Source organism: Oryctolagus cuniculus, chromosome 4, assembly GCF_964237555.1.
Source record: "Oryctolagus cuniculus chromosome 4, mOryCun1.1, whole genome shotgun sequence".
Taxonomy (NCBI): domain Eukaryota; kingdom Metazoa; phylum Chordata; class Mammalia; order Lagomorpha; family Leporidae; genus Oryctolagus; species Oryctolagus cuniculus.
Window position 1 is genome coordinate 64,176,379 of NC_091435.1, and position 27,238 is coordinate 64,203,616.

General features: G+C 37.7%; 1 protein-coding gene across 1 annotated transcript in view; it reads right to left on the reverse strand.

Moving 5' to 3' along the window:
• Nucleotides 1–27,238, reverse strand: part of MYH15 (myosin heavy chain 15) — a 221,029-nt gene that overhangs the window by 132,506 nt on the left and 61,285 nt on the right. The window contains exons 15-21 of the mRNA XM_070072033.1: nucleotides 24,823–25,002; nucleotides 23,575–23,707; nucleotides 18,493–18,560; nucleotides 17,611–17,698; nucleotides 14,734–14,851; nucleotides 13,208–13,331; nucleotides 10,364–10,500 (exon numbers count right to left, since the gene is read on the reverse strand). Coding sequence (XP_069928134.1) covers nucleotides 10,364–10,500; nucleotides 13,208–13,331; nucleotides 14,734–14,851; nucleotides 17,611–17,698; nucleotides 18,493–18,560; nucleotides 23,575–23,707; nucleotides 24,823–25,002 — 848 coding nt within the window. The remainder of the gene's footprint in view (nucleotides 1–10,363; nucleotides 10,501–13,207; nucleotides 13,332–14,733; nucleotides 14,852–17,610; nucleotides 17,699–18,492; nucleotides 18,561–23,574; nucleotides 23,708–24,822; nucleotides 25,003–27,238) is intronic.

Consider the following 27,238-nt stretch of genomic DNA (forward strand, 5'->3'; position numbering starts at 1 on the left):
GACTGAGAGGAGTGAAGCATTGTTATCTTCTTAGAATTGTACCTGTGAAATACATGAAATCTGTTATCTTTATGTTAATAGGTTTTTCAAATAAAAATTGCCATAGAAAAAAAATTACCCCACTTGACATAATGACTTTATATAAATACTAAGCATAATGGATTGCTACTTTCTGACATTAGAGTCCCTGTTAATTACCTCTTCTTTCCTAACTCCTACAGTTCTCACAAATCTATTCCTCATGATCTGTTCCAACGCAGAATAAAAATGTCATGGCTAGTGCATTAGCATCCAATGTCCTGGGTCCTGGAGATGATATGTTGGTTTGTTTTGCTGTTGTTGACATCAAATTAATACTCAATACCAGAAATAAAAAAATAAAAGGACTTAAATGTGAAAGTGAACATCATAAAACTTCCAGATGAAAATACAGGGAAAAAACCTTCTTGACATTGGTCTGGGCAATGATCTTTTTATATTATCCCCAAAGAACAGGTAATACAAGTAAAAACAATTAGGATTATATCAAACTGAAAAGCTTCTATATAGCAAAGGAAGCAAACAACAGAGTGAAGGACAAACCTATGGAATGAGAGAAATTATTTGCAAACCATATATCTGAAGATGAGTTAATCTAAAATTCATAAGGAAACCAGACAACTGATTCATAGCATAAAAATAAACATTTTTAAAAATGGATGAAGGACATGATAGACATTTCTCAAAATAAGACACATAAGTGGCCAATGATAAATAAAAAATGTTCAACAATAGTAAAAATGAGGGAAATGCAAACTACAATGAGATATCAGCAATTCAGGTAGAATGGCTATTACCAAAAAGACAAAGAGAAGTGTTGATGAGTATAGGAATAAAATGGAATCATGTACATCTTTAGTAGGAATGTAAATTGGAACAATGATTATGGAAAACATAATGGAGGTTCTTCAAAACATTAAAAATAGAATACCATGTGGCTCACCAGCTCCATTTCAGGGCATATCAGAAGGAAATGAAATTATTATCTAAAAGATATCTGCACTACCATGTTCATTGCAGTATTATTCACACTAGGCAAGATATGGAACTGGTCTAAGTGTTCATCAACAGGTGATTAAAGAAAATATGTTAATATATGAGTATATATACTAGAATATCACTCAAAAGAAGGAAATACTATCATTAGTGACAACATGTATAAACCAAGAGGACATCATGCTGAATGAAATAAGTCAGTCACGGAAGGACAAACACGTGATCAGATTTATATGTGAGATATGAAAAAGTTGAACTCAGAAGCAGAGTAGAACTGCAGTTTCAGGAGAAGGGCCAAGGATTGAGGGAAATGCACTGATGATGGCACTCAGATTCAGTTAGGCAAGAACAACAGGCTCTGGAGATAAAATACACACTGTGGTGATGATAATTACTAATACTATATTGTCTACTGGAAATTTACTGTGTGTAGATCTTAAAATGTTATACACAAATACACAATAACTATGTGAGGTGATAATCATTAATTATTTTGATTGTGATAATCATTTCACAATGTAAATATATATCAGAATATCAAATTAGGGGCCAGCATTCAGCAGGTTAAGCCACCACCTGAGACACCGCATTCCATATGAGCTCTGATTTGAGTCCTGGCTGCTCCATTTCCTATCCAGCTCTCTGTTAATGCACCTGGGAAAGCAGTGGAAGACGACCCAAGTGCTTGGGTCCTTGAACCCAAGTGGGAAAACTGGATGAATTTCCAGGCTCCTGGCTTTGGTCTGGCCAATTCCCGGCCTGTTGCAGCCATCGAGGGAATGAATCATGCAATGGAAGTTTCCCTGGCTCCCTTTGTCTCTCCCTCTCTCTCTGTAACTCTGCCTTTCAAATAAATAAATAAATAGTGTTTAAAAGACTATCAAATTATTTACAATTTTAGCTGACAACTAAACCTCAGTAACACTGGAGGTGGGAGAAGAAGAAACCCAAGACAAATGGAATAAAAGAAAGAATTAATATGAGATGAGAATTTAATGAACCAGAGAGCAAAGAAATAATAAAATGTAGAACAAGTGTATATTAAATAGACTAATTAAATCAACAAAATTCATGCAGCATGAATGTTCAAGAAAAAGGAGAGAAGGCCCAAAAATAATACTAGGAATTCTTGGAATATAATAATTTACAATTATGCTATAGGAACTTAACTAAAGATACAATAGAGATTTAAAATTCACAATTTATTATGAATTTGTAAAAAATGATGCTGAAATTCATATGGAGACGCAGGAGACCTCGAATAGCTAAAGCAATCTTCTACAACAAAAACAAAGCTGGAGGCATCACAATACCAGATTTCAGGGCATACTAGAGGGCAGTTGTTATCAAAACTGCATGGTACTGGTATAGAAACAGATGGATAGACCAATGGAACAGAATAGAAACACCAGAAATCAATCCAAACTTCTGCAGCCAACTTATATTTAATCAAAGATCCAAAACCAATCCCTGGAGTAAAGACAAGTCTATTCAATAAATGGTGCTGGGAAAATTGGATTTCCAAGTGCAGAAGCATGAAGCAAGACCCCTACCTTACACCTTACACAAAAATTCACTCAACATGGATTAAAGACCTAAATCTACAACCTGACACCATCAAATTATTAGAGAGCATTGGAGAAACTCTGCAAGATATAGTTACTGGCAAAGACTTCTTGGAAAATACCCCAGAAGCACAGGCAGTCAAAGCCAAAATTGACATCTGGGATTGCATCAAATTGAGAAGTTTCTGTACTGCAAAAGAAACAGTCAGGAAAGTGAAGAGGCAACCGACAGAATGGGAAAAAATATTTGCAAACTATGCAACAGATAAAGGATTAATAACCAGAATCTACAAAGAAATCAAGACACTCCACAACATCAAAACAAACAACCCATTTAAGAGATGGGCCAAGGACCTCAATAGATATTTTTCAAAAGAGGAAATCCAAATGGCCAACAGACACATGAAAAAATGTTCAAGATCACTAGCAATCAGGGAAATGCAAATCAAAACCACAATGAGGTTTCACCTCACCCCAGTTAGAATGGCTCACATTCAGAAATCTACCAACAATAGATGCTGGAGAGGATGTGGGGAAAAAGGGACACTAACCCACCGTTGGTGGGAATGCAAATTGCTTAATCCACTATGGAAGTCAGTCTGGAGATTCCTCAGAAACCTGAAGATAACCCTACCATTCAACCCAGCCATCCCACTCCTTGGAATTTACCCAGAGGAAATGAAATTGGCAAACAGAAAAGCTATCTGCACATTGATGTTTATTGCTGCTCAATTCACAATAGCTAAGACTTGGAACCAACCCAAATGCCCATCAACAGGAGACTGGATAAAGAAATTGTGGGACATGTACTCTATAGAACACTATACAGCAGTCAAAAACAACGAAACCCGGTCATTTGCAACAAGATGGAGGAATCTGGAAAACACCATGCTGAGTGAATTAAGCCAGTCTCAAAGGGACAAATATCATATGTTCTCCCTGATCAGCGACAACTAACTGAGCACCAAAGGGGAAACTTATTGAAGTGAAATGGACACGATGAGAAACAGTGACCTGATCAGCTCTTGTTCTGACTGTTGATGTACAATGTAATACTTTATCCATTTTAGTATTTTCTCTTTGTTTTGTTCTAGTACTATTGGTTGAACTCTGTAATTAACAAACAATTATTCTTAGGTGTTTAAATTCTAACTGAAAAGTGATCCCTGTTACATATAAGAGTGGGAATAAGAGAGAGGAGATGTACAATTTGGGAAATGCTCAATAGTAATTGCCCCAAAAGGTGGAGTTAGAATCATGACAGGGGATCCCAATACAATCCCATCAAGGTGGCATGTACCAATGCCATCTCATTAGTCCAAGTGATCAATTTCAGTTCACAATTGATCACACTGATAGGTCTAAGAGTCAAAGGGATCACACAAACAAGACTAATGTCTGTTAATACTAAGTGATTGAATCAAAAGGGAGAGAATGATCCATCATGGGAAGCAGGATACACAGCAGACTCACAGAATGGCAGATGTCCCAAATAGCACTCTGGCCTCAGAATCAGCCCTTAAGGCATTCGGATCTGGCTGAAGAGCCCATGAGAGTATTTCAGGCATGGAAAGCCAAGACACTCTGGCCAAAAAAAAAAAAAAAGAAGACCTAAATGAAAGATCTCTGCAAGTGAGATCCCAGTGGAAGGAAGAGGGCCATCAAAGAAGGAGAAAGAAGGAGGTACCTTTCTCTGAAGGGAGGAGAGAACTTCCACTTTGACTATGACCCTGCCGGAATAAGATCAAAGTCGGAGAACTCAAAAGGCTTCCATAGCCTGGGCAACTCATGACTAGAGCCTAGGGAGATTACTGATGCCATAAACAAGAGTGTCAAATTGTTAAGTCAACAACAGGAGTCACTGTGTACTTACTTCTCATGTGGGATCTGTCCTTAGTGTTACTAAGTTACTTACTTCCAATGTGAAGTAATGCTATAACTAGTATTGAAACAGTATTTTCCACTTTGTGTTTCTGTGTGAGTGCAAACGATGAAATCTTTACTTAATACATACTAAATCGATCTTCTGTATATAAAGAGAACTGAAAATGAATCTTGATGTGAATTGAATGGGAGAGGGAGTGGGAGATGGGAGGGGTGTGAGTGGGAGGGAAAATAAAAAAAATACACAATTACTCTTAGGTGTTTAATTAATGCTATAACTAGTACTCAAATAGTATTTTACACTTTGTGTTTCTGTGTGGGTGCAAACTGGAAATCTTTACTTAATATTTGCTAAATTGATCTTCTGTATATAAAGATAATTGAAAATTAATCTTGATGTGCATGGAAGGGGAGACGGAGTGGGAGAGGGGAGTGTTGTGGGTGGGAGGGAAGTTATGGGTGGGGGAAGCTATTGTAATCCATAAGCTGTACTTTGGAAATTTATGTTCATTAAATAAAAAAAAGAAAAAAACTGATTAAAATTAAAAAAATAAATTAATTAAATTCACAATTTATTATGAATTTGTAATAAATTTATAATTATAATTATATAGTATAATTATAATTATTTATAATTATGAATTTATAATAAAATTGTAATTTATTAAATTGGAAAAGTTGAAGGAAATATAAATTTTCTTTTGCAAAAAATGAATTTTCTTAAGCTGATTCAAGAGGAAAATGTCTTAATAGGTCCATAATAATTTTAAAGATTAAATCAAAATTGTAAAACATGCACACACAAAAACACAAGAGGCAGATGACTTTCTTAGCAAATTCTACCAAAGATTCTCAAATAATTGAAGTATATAGTTTTCTGTTTTGAAATAAGGAAACATTCTTAAACTCATTTACGATGCTAGGTTAGTATTGACCAAAGATCAAATAAAATAGCAAAAGAATTGACAATTGCTGGCCAATTTTTTTTGAGTATTAATGCAAAATCTCATGATAACATCACAATTAAGGCCAGCAATTAATTATTAATTCATTATTAATTATAATTAATTATAATTATTAATTAATTATTAATTCAACACAGCTTTAAATCAGAAAAAAATCTGTGATTGTTTTAAAATATTTCATCACTTACTTGATTTTAAAAAAATCAATAAAAGAAAATAAAAGGAATATCCACCATACAATAAATCATATTACTAAAAATATAGAAAATATTGTTTTAAAAAGAAAGAGTAGGGGACTGACATTGTGGCACAGTTGGTAAAACCACCTCCTGCAGCACTGGCATCCCATATGGGATCCATCTCCCTATTAATTTGCCTGGGAGAGCAGTGGAAGATGGCCCAAGTACTTGGGCTCCTATATCCATGTGGGAGAACCTGAAGGAGCCCTGGCTCTTAGCTTTGGTCATGCCCAGCCTTGGTCATTGAAGTCATTTGGGAAGTGAACCTGCTGATGGAATATCTTTCTCTCCCTGTCTCTGTCTCTCCCTCTCTGTCTCCATAACTCTAACTTTAAAATAAATAAAATAAATCATTAAAGAAAAAAAAAGATTGATTAAAATATACTTTAAGAAACAAAAATGAAAAGAAATGGTAGCAGTAGTTCTCCCCAGTGTCAGAAATAACGTTTGACAAATATTTTCAAACCTGAAATTCCACAAGTTGGTGAGAAAATGAGTCAATGGTAATCTCACATTCTGCTGATGGAAAGTAAATTGGAAAGGTTTTTGGAAATATGTTGGAAAGATGAAACTATATGTAATCTAAAACATACGAAGTCTTGCCATAAGGAATCGTGACTCCAAGCGTGTTCTGGTCAGCTGCCATCTAAAACTTTTTTCAGAGAACAGATCAATTTGAGTAACACTACCCTCAAGAAACATTGCATACATGCATGTAGGGTCATTTACAAAAATGTTAATGGAGAACTTATTGGAGCAGCAAAAAATATATACATGCATTTTATACATACATATATGGAAATAAATTCATGTGAGCTGGAAAACAAATTATACTATACACATGTAATATAATACTATTTAGCAGTTAAAATCAATAATTTATTCCCATATCAATATTATTATTATGTATTAATACTGACTATAAAATAAAACTCAGGAGTCATTCATATAGAATATTATTTACATAAATACTAGAAACATGAAAGATCAATGCACCTGTCAAAGATATCTACCTAGTAAAGTATGAAAACATACCTTTTTTATTTAAAGATTTTATTTATTTGAGAGGTACAGTTACTGATAATGAGAGGGAAAGACAGAGAGAAAGTCTTCCACCTGCTGGCTCACTCACCAAATGGCTACAACGGCCTGAGCTGTGCCGATCTGAAGCCAGGAGCCACGAGCTTCTCCTGGGTCTCACACGCAGGTGCAGGGGCCCAAGAGCTTGGGCCATCTTCCACTACTTTCCCAGGCCGTAGCAGAGAGCTGGATTGGAAATGGAGCAGCCGGGACTAGAAGCAGCACCCTTATGGGATGCCAGTGCTACAGGCAGAGGATCAGCCCACTGTGCCAATAGCACCACCCTCTGGAAACATAATTGTATATGGGTTTTTTAACCTGGAATGATAATGATAAATTCAGAATTGGATCAAAGAAGAAATACACAGGGATTTCAACTCTGATCAACAATTACAGAAAAAATATTAAGAATTTGTATATCTATATGATGTCTTTATGAGTGTGCACTGTAGTTGTTTTCATTACAATATTTCATAATAATTTTTGAAGTCAAAACTTTGAAAAAAAATGGATCATTCTGGCCTCATTTTGGAATTTAAGGAAATGAACCATGGAGAAAGGATTTTTTCCACAGTCACACACTTGTGCTGGAAGTCCTGTTTCCTCATCCCCAATCACTTGTACCACATTAACCCCTGAATGATAGTTATAGAAGATTCTTAGGATTTCTCTCTTTGGTATATTTGACATTCATGTAGCAATTGACTTCCTCTTTGATGTTCTCTTTGGAGAAACAGATGGAATTAACAAGTTGTCAATGAAGAACTGTGACATCAACAAACAGTAACCCTGGCCAGGATGTGGGGAAAAATGTACCCTAATCCACTGTTGGTGAGAATTTAAACTAGTATAGCCATTGTGGAAGATATCATGGAGATACCTCAGAAAGCTAAAAATAGATCTGATATATGGCCCAGCAATCAAACCCCTGGGAATTTACCCAAGGTAAATGAGTTCAGCATATGAAACTGTTACCTCTATACCCATGTTTATTGCAACTCAATTCGCAATAGCAAAGGTATTGAATCAACCCTGAAGTCTATCATGATGACTGGATAAAGAAATTATGGTATATATATACCATCTGTTAAAAAAAAGAATGAAATCCTGTCTTTTGCAACAAAATGGATGCAACTAGAACCACTATAATTAGTGAAGTAAGCCCGTCTCAAAAAGACAAAGCTGGCTGGTGCCGCGGCTCACTAGGCTAATCTTCTGCTGCAGCGCTAGCACACCGGGTTCTAGTCCCGGTCGGGGCGCCGGATTCTGTCCCGGTTGCCCCTCTTCCAGGCCAGCTCTCTGCTGTGGCCCGGGAGTGCAGTGGAGGATGGCCCAAGTGCTTGGGCCCTGCACCCCATGGGAGACCAGGGAAGCAACTGGCTCCTGCCTTCGGATCAGCGTGGTGTGCCGGCCGTGGTGGCATTTGGAGGGTGAACCAATGGCAAAAAGAAGACCTTTCTCTCTGTCTCTCTCTCTCACTATCCACTCTGCCTGTCCAAAAAAAAAAAAAAAAAAAAGACAAAAGCTATATGTTTTCCCTGATCTGTGGCAACTAATAGATTATCAAAAATATAATGTATATGAGTGAAATTGACATTTTGGGATTTGATGATTGTTTATAGCCTTTGTCTCTACAATTAAAAAACTATTAAAAAACAGTGTTTTTCTTCTATTTGTTGAACTCTTTTTTATTTTATTTTTTTATTTAGTAAATATAAATTTCCAAAGTACAGTTTATGGATTACATTGGCTTCCCCCCCCCCATAATTTCCCTCTTTTTTATTTTATTTTTTTATTTAGTAAATATAAATTTCCAAAGTACAGTTTATGGATTACATTGGCTTCCCGCCCCCATAATTTCCCTCCCATCTCCTGCTCCCTCTCCCATTCAATTCACATCAAGATTCATTTTCAGTTCTCTTTATATACAGAAGATCGATTTAGTATGTATTAAGTAAAGATTTCATCGTTTGCACTCACACAGAAACACAAAGTGGAAAATACTGTTTCAATACTAGTTATAGCATTACTTCACATTGGAAGTAAGTAACTTAGTAACACTAAGGACAGATCCCACATGAGAAGTAAGTACACAGTGACTCCTGTTGTTGACTTAACAATTTGACACTCTTGTTTATGGCATCAGTAATCTCCCTAGGCTCTAGTCATGAGTTGCCCAGGCTATGGAAGCCTTTTGAGTTCTCCGACTTTGATCTTATTCCGGCAGGGTCATAGTCAAAGTGGAAGTTCTCTCCTCCCTTCAGAGAAAGGTACCTCCTTCTTTCTCCTTCTTTGATGGCCCTCTTCCTTCCACTGGGATCTCACTTGCAGAGATCTTTCATTTAGGTCTTCTTTTTTTTTTTTTTTTGGCCAGAGTGTCTTGGCTTTCCATGCCTGAAATACTCTCATGGGCTCTTCAGCCAGATCCGAATGCCTTAAGGGCTGATTCTGAGGCCAGAGTGCTATTTGGGACATCTGCCATTCTATGAGTCTGCTGTGTATCCCACTTCCCATGTTGGATCATTCTCTCCCTTTTGATTCAATCAGCTAGTATTAGCAGACACTAGTCTTGTTTGTGTGATCCCTTTGACTCTTAGACCTATCAGTGTGATCAATTGTGAACAGAAATTGATCACTGGGACTAGTGAGATGGCATTGGTACATGCCACCTTGATGGGATTGTATTGGGATCCCCTGTCATGATTCTAACTCCACCATTTGGGGCAAGTCTGATTGAACATGTCCCAAATTGCACATCTCCTTACTTAGTATATGACTCATCTTAGAAGTATAAAGTAACATGAAAGCAGATCAAGGTACAAATTAACAGAGGGAATAAGAGAGGATGGATTAGGAAGGGTGGGAGTATGGGCAGAAGCAGGGTATGGTGGGAAGTATCACTATGCTTCTAAATTTCCATATATGAAATATAGGGAATTTTTTTACCTTAAATAAAATTTTTAAAAAATAAGTACTGTGAAACACACTCCAAAAGACAAACTGTACTAAAGAAAAAATAAATACAACAACTACAGAATTCTGTGCTCATGGCCCTTTGGAGATTTTGAAATCTTGCTTTTCATGATTCTATCAAGTAACAGGCAAAACCTTTAATTAAATGTCCAAATGTGTAGATACATATCTCCAGTTAACTTGCCTGAAATAAAATAAGAAATTAATAATTTCATGCTACTAAGAGCCATAGTTTCACACCCATGAGGGGTAAGAAAGTGAAGCAAACTCCCTCACAGAGTTGGCTGTGTGATGTATGCAAACCCTTCCAGATCTGCTTCTCTCATAAACTGTGAGCCATTCCGCCTTCAGAGATCCACACTTCTAGACTGTACAGAATCTTTCCCAAAGGAAAGGCTGGAAGACATGCAAATAATAATTATACTTTTACTTGGCTGGATAAGGGCAAAAATAGCATATTGTGCTCTGTGTTTTGGGCATACCATGATTAAAATATTTTAAGACCCAGACTAAACAGAAGAGGCGGCGCATTACCTTGGCCTGTTATTTGAAATAAAGTCATATTGGCTGAGGCATACCATTACTCTGGGAGTGGGGATGCAAGGTGAGGGTATGATAATACCTTTCTTCCAGAATATTCTGGTATTTGATTCGCATCAGTTTGCCCCTTGCTCTGGCTTGAAACAATGTGAAGAATTTAGAAAGTCTCCCATCTCTCATTGCTTCCAGCAGGTCCAGGAAGCCAGCTTTTAAAAACACCTAAAATAAATGTTGGATATTAGTTCTACTCATAATGGCTATGAAGCAAATGGCTGTTAATGATTCTGTGAACAACCTTGGGATTTTAATCAGTTCAAAATATCTGTTTGGGCTTTATTTAAGGGTAAAATCCACATTAGAAAGTTTAGCTTTATGAATCTAAAATTCATGCAAGAACTTTTAAATTTAATTCTGTGGTTAAATGGATTAATTAGGAACTTACAGAACTTTCTCTCTTATTTATTCATAGTGCCTAGGTTTTTTAAGGAACTTTATTTTAAGTTTTAATATGGTCCCAGGCACACAATGCTATAAATTGCCAGGCAGGACTTCACAAATGTTTTTCTCTAAAGGGTCAGATAGTAAATATTTTTAGTATTTGTGGACCCCAAATAATTTTTGTAGAATATTCTGTTTTGTTTTTTAAACAACTCTAAAAATGTAAAGCTAGTTTTAATTAGTGAGCCATATAAAAAAGTAGGCCATGGATATAATCCTTAGGACATAGTTTGCCAACCCCTGCTTTATAGAAACATTTTTTTCTTTTTATAGACAGAGAGAGCTCCCATCTGTGAGTTCACTGCCCACCTGTCCAGCAGCACTGAGACTTGGTGGGACTTTAGATAAGAGCCAGAAACCCAATTCAGGTCTCCCATTTGAGTGGTAGGAAACCAACTACTTAAGAAATCAATACTACTTTCAAGGTTGTGCATTGGTGGAAAGCTAAATCAAAAGGTGGAGCTAGGAAGCAAATCCAAGCACTCTGATACAGAATGCAAGCATCCCAACTGGTATCTCAACTGCTGGGACAGATGCCTGCCTTAGAAGGCACATTTGTCCTAGGCATTAAAAAATGCACAAAAATACTTTATCAAAATAATTAGTAGCAACCAAGGTGAAATGCTTTTAAGGAGGCACTAGGTACTTTTTGATCATCTGAGAGTGAGAGAAGCCTTAAAATGTTTGGCTTAGGAGTCTTACTCACTCTGTCCCTTCTGACCCAGATGAGTAGTATACAGCAAAACTAAACTAAAAACACAAGGAAGCAAAGCACTGTCAGTGAAGATCACTGGAATCAACAAAGGCAAAAACTGATTCGTGGGTCCTCAAAGTGTTGTTCTACCTGGATCTTCCAATTCTCCTTCAAATAATTTGTTCTGTATACGGATATCAACAGGAACAACTTGATATTCAATACAACATAAAACTAAATCTATTAGTCAGAAGTTTCTAAGATTTTTTTGGGCCTCCAAGATGGTATGGAATTTTGAGAATTACATTTAAGAAAATTGGTTTCAGGGGCCGGCGCTGTGGCACAGCAGGTAAACCCCTGGCCTGAAACACCGGCATCCCATATGGACGCCAGTTCTGGTCCTGACTGCTCCTCTTCCAATCCAGCTCTCTGCTATGGCCTGGGAAAGCAGTGGCGGATGGCCCAGGTCCTTGGGCCCCTGCACCCACGTAGGAGACCTGGAAGAGGCTCCTGGCTCCTGACTTTGGAGCGACGCAGCTCCGGCCATTGCGGCCATCTGGGGAGTGAACCAGCAGGTGGAGGACCTCTTTCTCTGTCTCTACATTTCTCTGTATCTCTCTTTTAAATAAATAAAATAAATCTTAAAAAAAAGAAATTGTTTTCAGATTAATGTTTTGATAGTTAGCTTGACTCTAAAGTTTTAAATTGTGGGAATAGTGTTATAATATATATTCCCCAGGGGACAGTGCTATGGCCTAGCTGGTTAAAGCCGTGGCCTGCAGCAACAGCATCCTATATGGGCACTGGTTCGAGACCCAGCTGCTCCACTTCTAATCCAGCTCCCTGCTAATGTGCCTGGAAAAGCTGCAGAGGATGGCTTGAGTCCTTGGTCCCCTGCACCCACATGGGAGACCCAGATGAAGCTTCTGGGTCCTGGCTTCAGTCTAGCCTAGTCTGGGTGGTTGCAGCCATTTGAGGAGTGAATCAGGGGATGGAACATCTCTCTCTCTCTCTCTCTCTCTCTCTCTCTCTGTAACTCTGCCTTTCAAATAAATAAATATTTAAAATGTATTCCTTAAAAGAAAACCATGGATAAATCAATTCACACACAGACAGGCAGTTAACACCAGGAAGCTGTAGCTGATTCACCTTTGTCTTGCTCTGATGTGTACACATATTTTCTAGCTCCATAAGATTCACTCAGTATTTTATATCTGGGAATAAATTGGCTTACCTAATTATAAAAAAGTAAATATAGGGGCCGGCACTGTGGCATTCACATTCCAGCTGCTCTACTTCCAGTCTTCTCCCTACTAATAGCTTGGAGAAGCAGCAGAAGATGGCCCAAGTACTTGGGCCCCTGGACCCATGTGGGGGACCCAGAGAAAACTCTTGCCTTATGGCTTCAGTCTGGCCCAGCTCTGGTCATTGTGGCCAGTTAGGGAGTGAACCAGAGGATGGAAGATTTGTCTGCCTCTCCCTCCCTCTCTGTAACTCTGACTTTCAAATAAAAATAAGTGAATATTTTTTAAAAATGTAAATATAGTCAAGAATGAGGATTAAGCATTGAGTTTTCTTTCTAAAACAGCAATGAAGTTCCTACTGTTAATTAAATTCTATATGTGTGTCACGAGAGTAGAAAAATGCTTTAGAACTGCTCATTCATGGATATTTTAAGACACAAACTTTCTTCCTGGTCTTCTTCAAATATATTCTTTGCAGTTTTCAGGTTACCTTGGTAATTCCAAATTGGTACTGGGTATGGTCTATATCCATGGAGCCAAGTAGTTCTTCCGTAACTTTTTTGCTGCTCAAAAACTTGCTCTTTGGAAAAGTCCTTGGATTCAGAATGCAGTACCTATTTTGAAATAGAGTCAGGAGACCATATGATTAAAATAAAGCTAATCTGAACAAATGAAGTGAAAGTATTGTGGGCTAGCTTTATTAATAATTTTAATATTAATATTTTGAGGGTTCTTGCCATTTATTCAGATAAGAATTCTGAATATCAGCTCGAATAAAACAGGCAACATGGTAAGTTTTTAGCATTTATTTAATGAGAAAAATACACAAGAAAGTGAGGGCTTTATTTAAGGGAGAAAGAAGTCTAGAAACGTAAGCTGGATCCATATCAGGCAGAGAGCTGACCATGAGCCACGTGGAGCAAAGCATGTGGTTAGGAGTAGCCATAGGTAGTATAGCACAGGCAGGAAAGCAGAGAGGGACGGCCAGAAGGCTGTCCTTGCCAAGAGGTGTGGGGCAAACAAGAGGAGGGGCTCAGGTGCTCCAGGCCTTTTATTCATTTCCAAAGCAGAGTGGTTATGTCGTCTGAATGACAGGTGGGCGTACCGGTGAGGCTGGATGAGGGCATGAGATCACAGAGGGGGCAGCAGTGGAGGTGGTCTCCAGCTCACAAATCTAATTAATTTAATCCTATCTGCCTGCCCATATCAAAAGAACATGCGGACTTCTATCCCTCCCATTAATATGTTCAATTTCATAAAACTCTTGGCAATAGGCAATAATGCTTTAGATTTGTATAATAGTTTGTACTTGTCATAGTGCTTTAGAAGCAACTTCATTATATTGTCTGTTCTATTAGGAAGCATAAAAATAGAAGGAGAAAGTAAGAGAGAAAGGTGAACAAAAAGGATCCCTATTGCATGGACCAGGAGACTGAAGACAGATACATTGAATATATTTTCAAGATTTCTTCATTCTAATGGTGAGTTTGCAGAAAATGACAAATACACCTCTTCATTCTGAGATTGGTTATTTTTTACTCTACCATACTGTGCTCAAATGGCTTGGTAATCTATAATTTACACTTTCAAAATTCAAAATATAAAAAGTAAAGAAGCTTCTTGTGCCTCCTGCCACACACACACTGCTGGCTTCCTTCCCTTTGCAGGCTTGCTTATAAAGTATTTGCCTGTTTGGATGGCAGCTACAATTAAATATATATATATATATAACATTTCAGAGATTCAATTCAGCCTCTAGACTTTTACTTCTATATGTAGTTCTTCAGTATGTGGGTCTATTATCTGTTATAGAGATTTAAGGATATTATAGTTACATAGATGTTGGTTTAGGGGAAAACAATAATGAACTGTCACTAAATATCTCACCATCACCAAAACACATAGATTTGCAGTCTGGAGCATATCCCAACAAACAATGCATGCCTAAGCACTCATAAAGAAGGGAAGAGAGGGCAGGATGCCTCAGTGTTCTTCAATATTGGGATGGATGTTTACCTTTGTTTAAAATCAGCATACAACAGTCGGTTTGGAAAACCTTCACGGAATATTCGAATCCCTTCCAAGACACCATTACAGCGCAGCTGTTGCAGAACCAAGTGAGGGTCCAATACACCTGAAAAAAGAAGTATTATTGGATCTGTATCTGCAAAAAGATTATGCCAGATTTTTTGTTAGGTGGTGCATCTTGTGTTTTAAAAATGAGTTAGAATTTGATGTTCCTCTACATGATAGATCATAGGAGTTTCTTCACTCCCACCCTGATGGTAGTTATACTACCCATCCTATTATTTGGGAGTTTCTAAATTCAATTAACACACAACACTTTTAGCATGCACCAAGACCTTCAGGTCACAGAACGGATTTTATAAGGAGATACTCCTGGAAGATGAAAAAGATAACACGTTTTACTATAATGTAAATGGCTGGTTTTTACCAGCAATTGACCAATCAAAAACCAACTAGAGAGCAGGATAAAAACACAAAAGGGAATTGCCATCTCTAAGTAGGAGAGAGAGGGGATTCCAAAAAGGAGGAATAAAAAGAAAGGAGTGGACGTGATATCGACTAGCCCTATTAATAATTTTAAATATTAGTATTTTTGGTGGGTTCTTGCTGTCTATTCAGAGAAGAATTCTGAATATCATCTTAAAATAAACCAGGCAACAGGGTAAGTTTTTTTTTTTTTTTTTAACATCTATTCAGTGGAAGAAATGCGCAGGAAAGTGAGGGCTTTATTTAGGGGATAAAGAAGTCTAGAAACACAGGCAGGGTCCATACCAGGCAGAGAGCAGGCCAGGAGCCACAACGGAGCAAGCATGCAGGCAAGAAAGAAAAGGCAGAGGCCAAAACGCTGTGCGCCTGAAGGTGTGGGGCAACAAGGGAGGAGCCCACGATGCTCCAGGCCTTTTATTCACTTCCAAAGGGGTGTGGTTACATAGTCTGATTGGCAGGTGGGCATGCAGGTGAGATCAGGTAGGGGCATGAGATCACACAGTGGGTGTGGGTGAGGGTGTGGTCTTCCAGCTTACAAATCTAATCAATTTGATCCTATCTGCCTGCCTCTATCAGATGCACACAACAATAAAATTCTTACAGTTTTGCCTAGGAGGACTTGACAGCAGTTTGGTTTTTATTTTCCTTTTTGTATCTTGACAAGACCTAAATTATATTACATAGTATATACTTCCTTTTATGATCTCTTTGTTCATCAAAAGAAGCCCTAGTATACTGCATAAGCTGTCAGCTACACTCTCCCATAGAAGTCTGAAAATTCATTCAAGATGCCATTGGATCCTGCTCTCAGAAAGTCTTCTACAAGAAGTCAAGGAGTACTCCTATGACAAAAGCCACTACGGAATTCCAATAAAAATGGGAGAAAATGACTCTGTCTATACCCAAGGTCATAGAAATATATTTAAGTCATGTACCCATATTTCTGTAATGTAATCTCCTTCATGGACAGAAACAGACGATCTATAAGAACAGACAGAAATAGGAACCAAAGACATACTCATTCCTTTAACTATATATTAAGTATTGTTTTGATTAGATGGTGAATCTTTTGAGTTTGTCCTTACATAAATTTCTTTTAGAAAACTGCTGAATTCAAAATTGCCTCAATTAAAAGCAAATCTATTAGGTGATACATTGCTCCAAAGCAGAGGCATCTAGTTAGATTCCTTGCTAGATGGAAGTAGAATTCCTAGGTGCATTAAAAACTCAGGTGAAAGATCTTTGTAAAAATTAAGAAAGGGAATAAAAGATAGAGTAGGAAAAAGGATGGGAACATGGGCATGAGGGATGGTAGGGTGGAAAGAATCACTATGTTCTTAAATCTGTATATATGAAATGCATGAAATTTGTAGAATTTAGGTAAAAATTTTAAAAAAGAAGCAATGAAACAAAAATGTGCAACCCTAAATGAACATAAAGTTCACTGGCAAAACACAAATCACATTATCACTGTTTAGCATCACACTTTCCACAAATAGGCCACAGACTATCATAACCAAGGTCTTAATGACAGGAGGTTTAATAAGAACGCAAGATATGTTGAACATTGGAAGTGAGCATATAGCAACATCTGGCTATATACCTCCTGTGAGACTGACAGCATCCAGCAAAAGCTCTCTAAGGACTGCAGTTATAATGAGATGGTTCAGAATCTTTAAATCCATGATGTAGAGAAAGCAATCCACGTGCTTAATATCAGTAGAAATTTTGTTTTGATAATCATAAACATTTTATAAATCTTAAAAACCATTAAAATATCACATCATCCCTCTACTACTCTTCACTCATCAAACAAAAACAAAAATAAAAACAAAACAAAACCCACTTCCTAGAATCATATAACTAAGGAAATGGATGTTTTCAGGAAGAAGGCAGATGAAAGTGTTGGGAAGGATGTTAGTATATTATAGTAATTATACAATGACATAGGAATTGTCTTTATGGTCAATTTAAAGAATTCAGACCAAATAATTTTCTTTATGCTGAAATATCTACCTCGGTTTCTCAATTGATTAGTTAATCGCATTCTATGATACTTTGCTCTTGTAGACAGTGGCATAGAAACATTCACATTTTGGCATGAAATTCAAGAAGAAATTTCAATGGCAGTGTCAAGTGTTGCAATATTACCCGATTGATCCTGTTTTGTGAAATCCTTCTGTGTGTGGATTTGAATCTCAATTGTAAGGCAGTGTTGAGGAGGTATCAAAGACCTAACTTTTAACTTACATTTTATTTTTCAATCTGAAATTCTACCCTTATCTAAAAGGGATCAGTAAATGTTTCTGAAAAGACAGACAATGTGGCTAAAATAAAATGTGTTTCCTAGTGTAGATTGCAAAGAAATTTAGTTTTTACCTGGCATTTTGTTCACATTGGGATTTATGCATCTCACAAAATGAGGTTCTGTTGATTTCAGATTAGTCATCAATTTATTTAAAGTTTTCTAAAGTAAAAAACATAATAAACATGCATTAACTTTTCGAATCACTGAAAACACCAATCTAACTCATAACTGTCTTCAAATATCTTAATATTATAGCCAACATGAAAACTAATTCATAAAATAATAAATTCAACATTCTTCCTTATCAAAAATATATTGTTTCCTTCCTTTGGAAAATAAAAATTTATCTGACACACATAGTTGCAGCGTGAATAATTTATACTTGTTATTATTTGATAGCAATAACTTATGTCTTGATGATAAAATGGCTTGAAAACAGAAATTGTTTCTCACTTTCCTATCTGTAGAAAATTCATGCATTCCACTCCTAGAGAATATAGAGCCTCTGGTTGGAAAGATTAACTTAGACTGTAAGGGAAGTTTAAAGTGGGGCAGGAGAAGAAAAAAGCAATTGTGTGGATTAATTGATCTTGCTCCTTATAGGAGCTATAGATAGATGTATAACAATCATGACAAAATTGGTCCTTTCTTGAGGCAGGGAAGAGACCAAAATCTGGAGCAGAGGGCAAGGAGGCAGCTTAGCTTCCCATGTGGCCAAGGACAATTCTGGCAACTGGTATGTATAACGACCAATATTCACATCAACTGGAAGATGGGTGCAGATATGGCAGAGGGACCTTGTGAGGTACTCACAATGTCATCTAAAGTCCTTGATAATACCAAGATAAAGTTCCACTTTTTCAGGTTAGTTAACTTATAATACTTATGCTTATTTGAAAATATGGAATTTCAGATAAGTAATAATATATATAAATAGATGCAATTAAAATTACTTTGTGCAGAGACGCAACTGTTTGGAATGAAGTTCCCTTTTTGTGTTTCTTCTCCCCAAACTGTATTGCTAAAAGAAAGAATAGAAAAAATATATAAGCTTTTCTTGTCATTTTATCATTCCTTGTGTATGGAAAGATAAATGCATTAACATTCAAGAAACAGTATGACAATATCTACCAAAAACTGAAGTGATGCCTTAATACTAGGGACTCCATTTTAGAGTGCCCAAGACTCCATCTTAAGAAAGCACCCCTCACTGTGAGACTATAGTCTGAAAATAACTATAGTCTAAAACTAAGACAGTAACAGTGTACTACATCCTGCTTGACAAAACAAAGAATTCCCCTAGTATGATTGCTCAAGCTGAGAACAGATAGGCTGCACCTGGATTAATGTTACAATTTGATTTGTCTATGTCCCACAGATGACTTAGGTCAGTACCTGGATTAATGTCAAGACTGTAATTGGTATTATCAAGATTGCAATTGATATTAGTTTTACACTTGCTTCAGGTCAGCTTGATCCTAGCAACCACGTATTCCCCTTCCCTTCCTTGTTTTTTATTTATTTATTTTTTGTCTTTATAAAGCCTGTTGCTTTGAGTTTCAGGGTCCACTCTTGGCCACTGGCAACAAAGGACCCCAAAGTTCATCAGTGTGTGGTGCTCCTCTGTCAGCACTGGTAATGTACATCAAAGTTTCATAAATATGTCACTTAACATTAAATGTCTATTTCTAGTACTTTTCCTTTTGGAAATCATCAAGTAACTGAGCAAAGACACTGACTGAAGCATTATTTAGTCCACATACAAAAATTAAGTGGAAATCAGGGCCAGCATTGTGGCGCGGTGGGTAAGGCTACCATCTGCAATGCCAGCATCCCACATGGGTGCTGGTTTGTGTCCTGGCTGCCCCCCCACACACATGGGAGACTTAGAAGAAGCTGCTGGCTCCTGGCTTCAGCCTGCCCCAGCCTTGGCCATTGCAGCCACCTGGAGAGTGAACCAGCTCATAGAAGATCTCCTCTCTCCTTCTCTCTGTAACAAATGCTGGCAAGATGTGGAGAAAGGGGAACTTTAATACACTGTTGGTAGGAAGGTAAATTAGAATAGCTATTGTGAAAATCGTTACACATGAAGTATCTAAAAAACAAAACAAAACAAAAACAAACGAACAAAAAAACAACCTGGGGCTGGTGCTGTGGTGCAGCAGGTTAAACCCCAGCCTGCAGTGCCGGCATCCCATGGGCACCGGTTCAAGTCCTGGCTGCTCCACTTCTGATCCAGCTCTCTGCTATGGCCTGGGAAAGCAGTAGAAGATGATTCAATTCCTTGGGCACTTGCACCCACGTGGGAGACCCGGAAGAAGCTCCTGGCTCCGGGCTTTGGATCAGCTCAGCTCTGGCCATTGTGGTCATTTGGGGAGTGAACCTGTGGATGGAAGACCTCTCTCTGGCTCTACCTCTCTCTGTAAATCTGTCTTTCAAATAAAGTAATTCTTAAAAAAAAAAAAACCCTAAATTTAAAACTACAAAATCTAGATATATTACTCCTGGGAATATGTCCAAGAGAAATGTAATCAGTTCATCAGGGAAACACATGTAGTTCCAGAGTCATTTCAGTACTATTCACAATAGACAAGAATGGAAGCAATTGAAGTGTCTATCACCTGGCGAATGGATAAAGAAAGTACAATAACATAACAATGGAATATTTTTAGTGTCTAAAAGGGGTAAAATTCTGTCATTTTTGTTGTTTTCCATTTGCTGGGTGGAATTGGATTTCATTATGTTAAATGAAATAAGGAATGAGCAGAAAGAAAAGTACTGCATGGTCTCACTAAAATGTAGAGTTTTAAAATGTTCTCAAAGAACTTAACACAGAGTCATAGCAGAGACTGGGGAGAATAGGGTAAAGAGAGATAAGGAAGGTTCATCAAAGGGCTCTATGTTACAGTTAGGTTGAAGGAAGGAGAGCTGATTGTGTATTGCACAGTAGGATGACTATGGATAATGAAAATGCAGCACACATTTTTGAAAACAAGCTAGGACAAAGGCCATTGAGGAGCAGGCATTTGGCCAAGTGATTAAGATCGCAGTTGGGATGTCCATATCTTATATCAAAGTGCCTGGGTTTGAGTCTTGGCTGCGCTTCTTGTTCCAGTTTCCTGCTAATGCACACCTAGCAGACAGCAGGCAATGGCTCAGTAATGGGTCCCTGCCACTCCCATGAGAGACCTAGATTAAGTTCCTGGCTCCTAGCCTCCTCATAAGGGAGTCAGTCTGTACTTTGAAGCCAAGCATTAACTTCTCCTCTATAGCAATGTTAAGTCCTAGATGGCCTCTACTTCTAAATAATACAATTTTATCTGCATTGAATCTGTAGTTTAGTGTAGCCATTTTCCTCAATTAGCTTAGCTAGTCCTTCTAGATAACTTGTTACAGTTTCTTAACAGTACTTGCTGCTTTAAACTTCCATTTACATGCTGTGAAGATAGCTTCCTTCCTTAAACATCATGAAGCCAATTCTTCCAGCTCTAAACTTTTCTTCTTTAGCTTCCTCATATTAGGCTCTCTTTCTGTATGAGGCTTTGACTGATGTTGTGTCTGGTTTGAACTTCTACAGAGATGACTCAAACTTTCTCCATATCAGCAGTAGGAATGTTTCCCTTAGCATTCATGTGTTCACTGGAACAGCTCTTTTCATTTCCTTCAAGAACTTTTCCTTTATAAAATTCATTTACATAAAGGGAACAGATTCTATGTATTTCATATATACAGTTGTAAGAAATGATAATACTTCCTACCCTCCTTCCCTCCCTCCCTCCTTTGTCTCCACCATCCCTTCTCCTTCTCTTTCTTATTTGTCTTTTAATTCTCACAATAACATACTTTCAACTTACTTTATAGTCACAAGTTTAATCTTCCACTAAGTAAAAAATTCATGACAACTTGGCTGTTTGGAGCAAGAGGCCTAGCTTTCAGCCTATCTCAGCTTTCAGTATATTCCTCACTATGCTTAATAATTTTCAGCTTTTGGGTTTTTTTATTTATTTTTTAAAGATTTATGTATTTATTTGAAAGAGTTAGAGAGAGGAGAGGCAGAGAGCGAGGTCTTCCGTCCCATGGTCCACTTCCCAGTTGGCCACAACGGCTGGAACTGTGCTAATCTGAAGCCAGGAGCCAGGAGCTTCCTCCGGGTCTCCCACATTGGTGCAGGGCCCAAGGACTTGGGCCACCTTCTACTGCTTTCCCAGGCCATAGCAAAGAGCGGGATGGGAATTGGAGCAGCCGCGACTAGAACCGGCGCCCACATGGGATGTCGGCACTTCAAGCCATTGCGCTAACCCGTTGCGCCACAGCACCGGCCCCTTCAAGCTTTTGATTTAAAGAGAGAAACGAGAAGTTCTAATTGAACACATAGAGGACATTGTAGGATTTTAATTGGCCCAATTTCAATATTGTTGTGTCTTCAGGGAAAGAGAGGCCCAAGGACAGGGAGGAAGATGGGAGAGTGGCTTATCAATGGATCAGTCAAAACATAAACATTTACTAAGTTCACTATCCCATTCAGGTATGATTTGTGGAACTTCGAAACAATTCTAATAACATCACAGATCACATACCAAATATCATCATAACAGATATAAAATAATGAAAAGTTTTGAAATATTGGAAGAATGACCAGAATATGACACAGCAATGTGAAGTGAACATTTACTCTTAGAAAAATGGTGCTAAGAGCTCTGATGCAGAATTGCCACAAGCTTTCAACTTTTAAAAACAAAAGCCCACATAACTGCAAAGTGCAATAAAATGAAATATACTTGCACTGTATTATTCATCAGTTTTCTACAGTGCATTCCTACTTTTTTAAAAAAAATTCACTGTAATGCAGGAGGCCTGTTATGCAGACAGCAGCTTCATGTAACTTGAGTTCAGTCTCATGATTGCATTAAGGAGCACCATTGAGTGATTGATTTGACATCTAGATTTGTGTGGGTACATTCTGATTTTTGGACAATGAGGAAATTGCCTAAGAACACATTTCTCAGAACATATCCTAGCCACTAGAGCAATGTTTGATAGTATGTAGTTGTGACTTGCTACTGCTCCAAAAATCATTCATCAAAATTACATTTGTAACAATTCTCTCTTTGCAGTAAATCAAGTAGAAAACAAAAGCAGCCCCCAAACATACTCTTTAATACAATGGAACTACTTCAAAAAGTTCTTGGGAAAATGAAATTAAAAGGTACGTTCAGGGCAGGCATTTAGCCTACCAAACAAGATGCCAGAATGGACACCCTCATCCGTTATCAGAAGGCCTGGATTGGAATCCTACTAATCTGCACCCTGGGAGGCAACAGGTGATGGCTTAAGTCATTGTGTTCCTGCCAGCCTCATGGGAGACCTGGATTGAGTTCCCACTCTTAGCTCAGCCCTGGCAGTTTTGGATATTTGAAGAATGAACTACCAAATGAGAACTTTCTGTCTCTGTATCTATCTATAGTCTCTGTGCCTCAAAAAGAGACAGAAAGAAAGGAAGGCAGAAAAGAAATGTATGTATTTATTTATTTAAGATAATAAATCCAGGAGCTTTTTCCAAGTCTCCCATATGGATGGTAAATCCCAAGCACTTAGGTCATCTTCTACTGCTTTTCCCAGGCCATTAGCAGGGAGCTGGATTGAAACTGGAGAGCTGGGACTCAAACCAGTGCCCATATGGGATGCTGGCATTGCATGTGGCAGTTTAACCTGCTGTGCCACAATGTCAGCCCCCAAAGTTTATTAAAGTATGTTTACTTTGAAGCAAACATATTTTGAAATCCATGCATACAAAGTTTTTCATAAAATGTCTTTTCCATAAACTTTTTAAGGTCAAAGTCCACATATGTCTTAGAGCACTAGCAATACTTCCCTATAGAACCACCTGCATGGGGGCAGAAAAGCTAATAAGATGGGATAACTTAGACTAGGGGGAATAGAAACAGATTGCCCCAGGAAAGAAGCAAGGATTGTTGTAAAATGAAGCAGCCATGAGTTCCATTCTGAGGTACAAAAATGAAGGAAAGTTGACTCACCACTGTCACTACTGATGTAATTTTCAAAAAGACTTGCCAAGAGTCTGTTGGAAGACTTCTGAAATATAGCCACCACTGTTTCATTAAGAAGGTCTTTATTTTTTTCAAGCCAACCATTGATGTTATAAGGTACCTTTAGAAAAGCATGCAAAAGGAGAAATTGCATAATAGCAAACTGTTCATCACTTGAGAAAATATCACAAGTTATGTAACTCCTTTAACTTTGAATCGGTGTGACATAACAGTACTGAATAATACTTCTAGATGTCCATTGTGCAACCACAATGAGGTTTTCAAAGTTTATCTTTCACATTATCAAAAGAAAGGGAGAGACAGGAGGGGAAGGAAAAGACACACACACACACACACACAGAGAGAGAGAGAGAGAAAGAGAGAGAGAGAGAAGGGGAAAATAACGGGGAGAGGGAGAGAAGAAAAGGAAGGATGAGCAAGGAGATTAAATGATGTTTCCAGCTGGAAAAATTCCTATCAGCAGCCTGTCATCACAAAAACAGATGAAATCATCCAGCTGTCAATGATTAAGTGAGCACTCAAAAAAATAGCAAATAGAATGGCATTTTATTCTAAATATCATTTAATTAACATTCCAGGATGTCCAAGATGAGAACTATAAGAATACCTCTGTACATTTGGCACATCATTTTTTGATTGAAGTATTACCTGTCTTTTATCAGTTCTCTTTCTGTTCCACCCAGAGGCATTGACCAGAAGCAGAAAAGCAGAAAAAATGGGCATACATACCAGCAGGGAAATGAGGAGAAGCTGTGAGGGTCATATAAACTTTTGTTGGCCATAGTTTAGAGGCCATTACTTTATACTTTATATTCTTTATGGTAGAATAAAAACAAAAAAAAAAGTCAATAGAAACATCAATTGAAATCACTCATTCACATGATGCTAAGTTAAAGTTAAAGACAAATGTGGAAAGAAAAAATCATGACTTTGATGGACTCCATGCCTTTTTGAAGCTCTCTTGCTTTCAGTTGTGGTGAGTGAATTCATCTTGAGCTTTTTCACCTCTGTGCACATGGAATGGCATTGTAATGCGGCCATACCATTCCCAGAGTGTGCTAAAACACCACACTTCCTATTTCTGAAACTGAGATGTATTCTGTTTATCTCTTTGTTTAATATAAATGTTACTTAAATATTATCTATGGACTCTGACAGAGTGCATTTGAAGCGGACATACGAAAATTCAGGGCAAGCAGTCTAGAGGTGACTTACCATTCCTGCATAATGGACAACTTCAAAATGAGCTTCGTATTTTTTCTTTTTATCAGGTTTGGGCTTGTGGAGATGAACCGACTTTCCAAAATGATTGTCAAAGAGTTTGCTCATGAAAGTCATGTCCGTAGCCTTAGGGAACATGCATTCCTCTTCAAGAGTGGAAAGGATGCCTGTTGGCTGTTGGAGAGGCAAATGAGCAGCAGATTAAAAAAAAAAATAAAAAAAATAAAACAAGAAATAGTATTTTCAGTAGAAAATCAGTATTAATTCTGTCTTGAGAATATAATAAGTTAACAAAGGGAAAGATCTTCACTCCCAACACCTAGCCAATCATCTATATATCAAATGTTTGTTAAATACCTTCTACTGATATCAGTATAAGCTGATGATTCAGCTATGACCCACATACATTAAGTGCCTATCCTCAAGTGGTTTACATTCTAGTGGAGCAAAAAGATAATAAGTTAGTAAACAAATATATAAATATAAAAATAAATAACACTTTTCTATGTACAAATGGTCTCCACAAACCATAAAAATGTCTCAAAGAAATCATGCAAATAGATAGAGAATGAATAGGATCAGGGGCTCTGGTAAGTGGTGGGGGTGGTCAGATAACATCTCTGACCTATATAAGAAAAGCACCCTGAAAAGATCTGAGCATAAGTATTCAGGCAGAACAATGAAGGAGTACAAAGGCCCTAAGGCAGGAGCCCACTTAGCAAGCTTGAGATCCTGGCACAGGAAACATGGACAGATAAAAATTAGATAGAGAACACCACATGACATAAAATTCAGAAAGGTAAGAACTGGCTTAACAAGCATCCCACAAAGATGTTTGCATTTTAAGTGTAATGGGAGGCCTTCAGAGACTTTTAACGTGAAGTGATATGGTTTGATTTGTGCTTTAAAAGAATTATTGGTTTAGAATAGGGTGGATGAAGTGGATTGGAAAGCCACTGAGCTAAAATGAGCTTTTACCATTCTAAAAGGTCACCAAAGAAAAAGAATATGTGATCAAAATCTTTATAGCTCCCTTAAGGAAACTCTTTTTTTTCCCAAAAGGGCTATAGTAGTACTGAGAGCAGCAGTTAACATATAAACAAAATGGATGTGGTGATGTTCCAATAAACTTAGAAAAAAGGCTGCAGACTGGATTTGAATCAACTGAAGCTTGCTTTTCCCTGCCCTACACTAGTGATGGTATTGGAGGTTGTTCAAAGTCCTTGGATATAAAATATATGTCCAAAGAAGATTGAGTCACAATGTGCTGATTGATAGAATATGGGATATAAGAGAGTTTCTTGGCCTGAGCAACTGAGTAATGGCTGCCGCCATTCAAAACATACATGTACATAGACGAGGAGCTTCACAGAGTTCATGGTAAATTGGATTTAAAGGTCATATGAATTTTCATTGAATTTGTGGAGACCATTTGTACATAGAAAAGTGTTATATGCACACGTGGTATGCACAGACACATCTACACACAGGTCTTGAGGATGGGGGAAAAAGAAAGGATTCTTATATTTGAATATATATTCCAATTTTTATTTTACTAATGTACTCCACAAACACTTTTAAAAGAATTTATTTATTTATTTGAGTAGAGTTACAGACAGTGAGAGGGAGAGGCAGAGAGAAAGGCCTTCCATCTGCTGGCTCACTCCCCAAATGGCCAGAGCTGAGCCAATCTGAAGACAGGAGTCAGGAGCTTCTTCCAGGTCTCCCACGTGGGTGCAGGGACCCAAGGACTTGGGCCATCTTCTACCGCTTTCCCAGGCCATAGCAGAGAGCTGGATCAGAAGAGTAGCAGCTAATACTAGAACTGGTGCCCATTTAGGATGCTGGCATAGCAGGCAAAGGATTAACCTACTGTATTATAGCACCAGCCCCTCTGCAAACATTTTTGATCTGCCTTCTATGATCAAATTATTGTACCACACACTTTCAATTGTACAGGATGAATCGGACATGGGTTCTGGTTCCAAAGTATCTAGCCAAGAAGATAAGACATGTATACAATATTATGTACTAAAAAGCAGATAAAACAGGTACAGAAAAAAATGTGAGAATTCCAAAGCAGAACAAGCAAGATAGAACATGACTTATATTCCAAGCACTATAGATTTCATGATTCTTGACCAATCCTTGACCTATCAGGTTTGGAGGAGCCATTGAGAGTCTGGTCCAACTTTCCCAATGTATTCTTGAGTATCCCTCAAAAATGCCTTCTAACAGGCTGGTTAGCTTATACTCAAATATTTTCATGAAAAGAGAAAACGTTTGACCAATTCTGAGTCAAGGTTCTGGGTGGAATACATATGAAAACGAAATTCATTTGCCTTTTAGAATCTTTTGTACTAAATTATTTCAGTGGAACTATATGAATGAATATAATCCTTCTTCCATG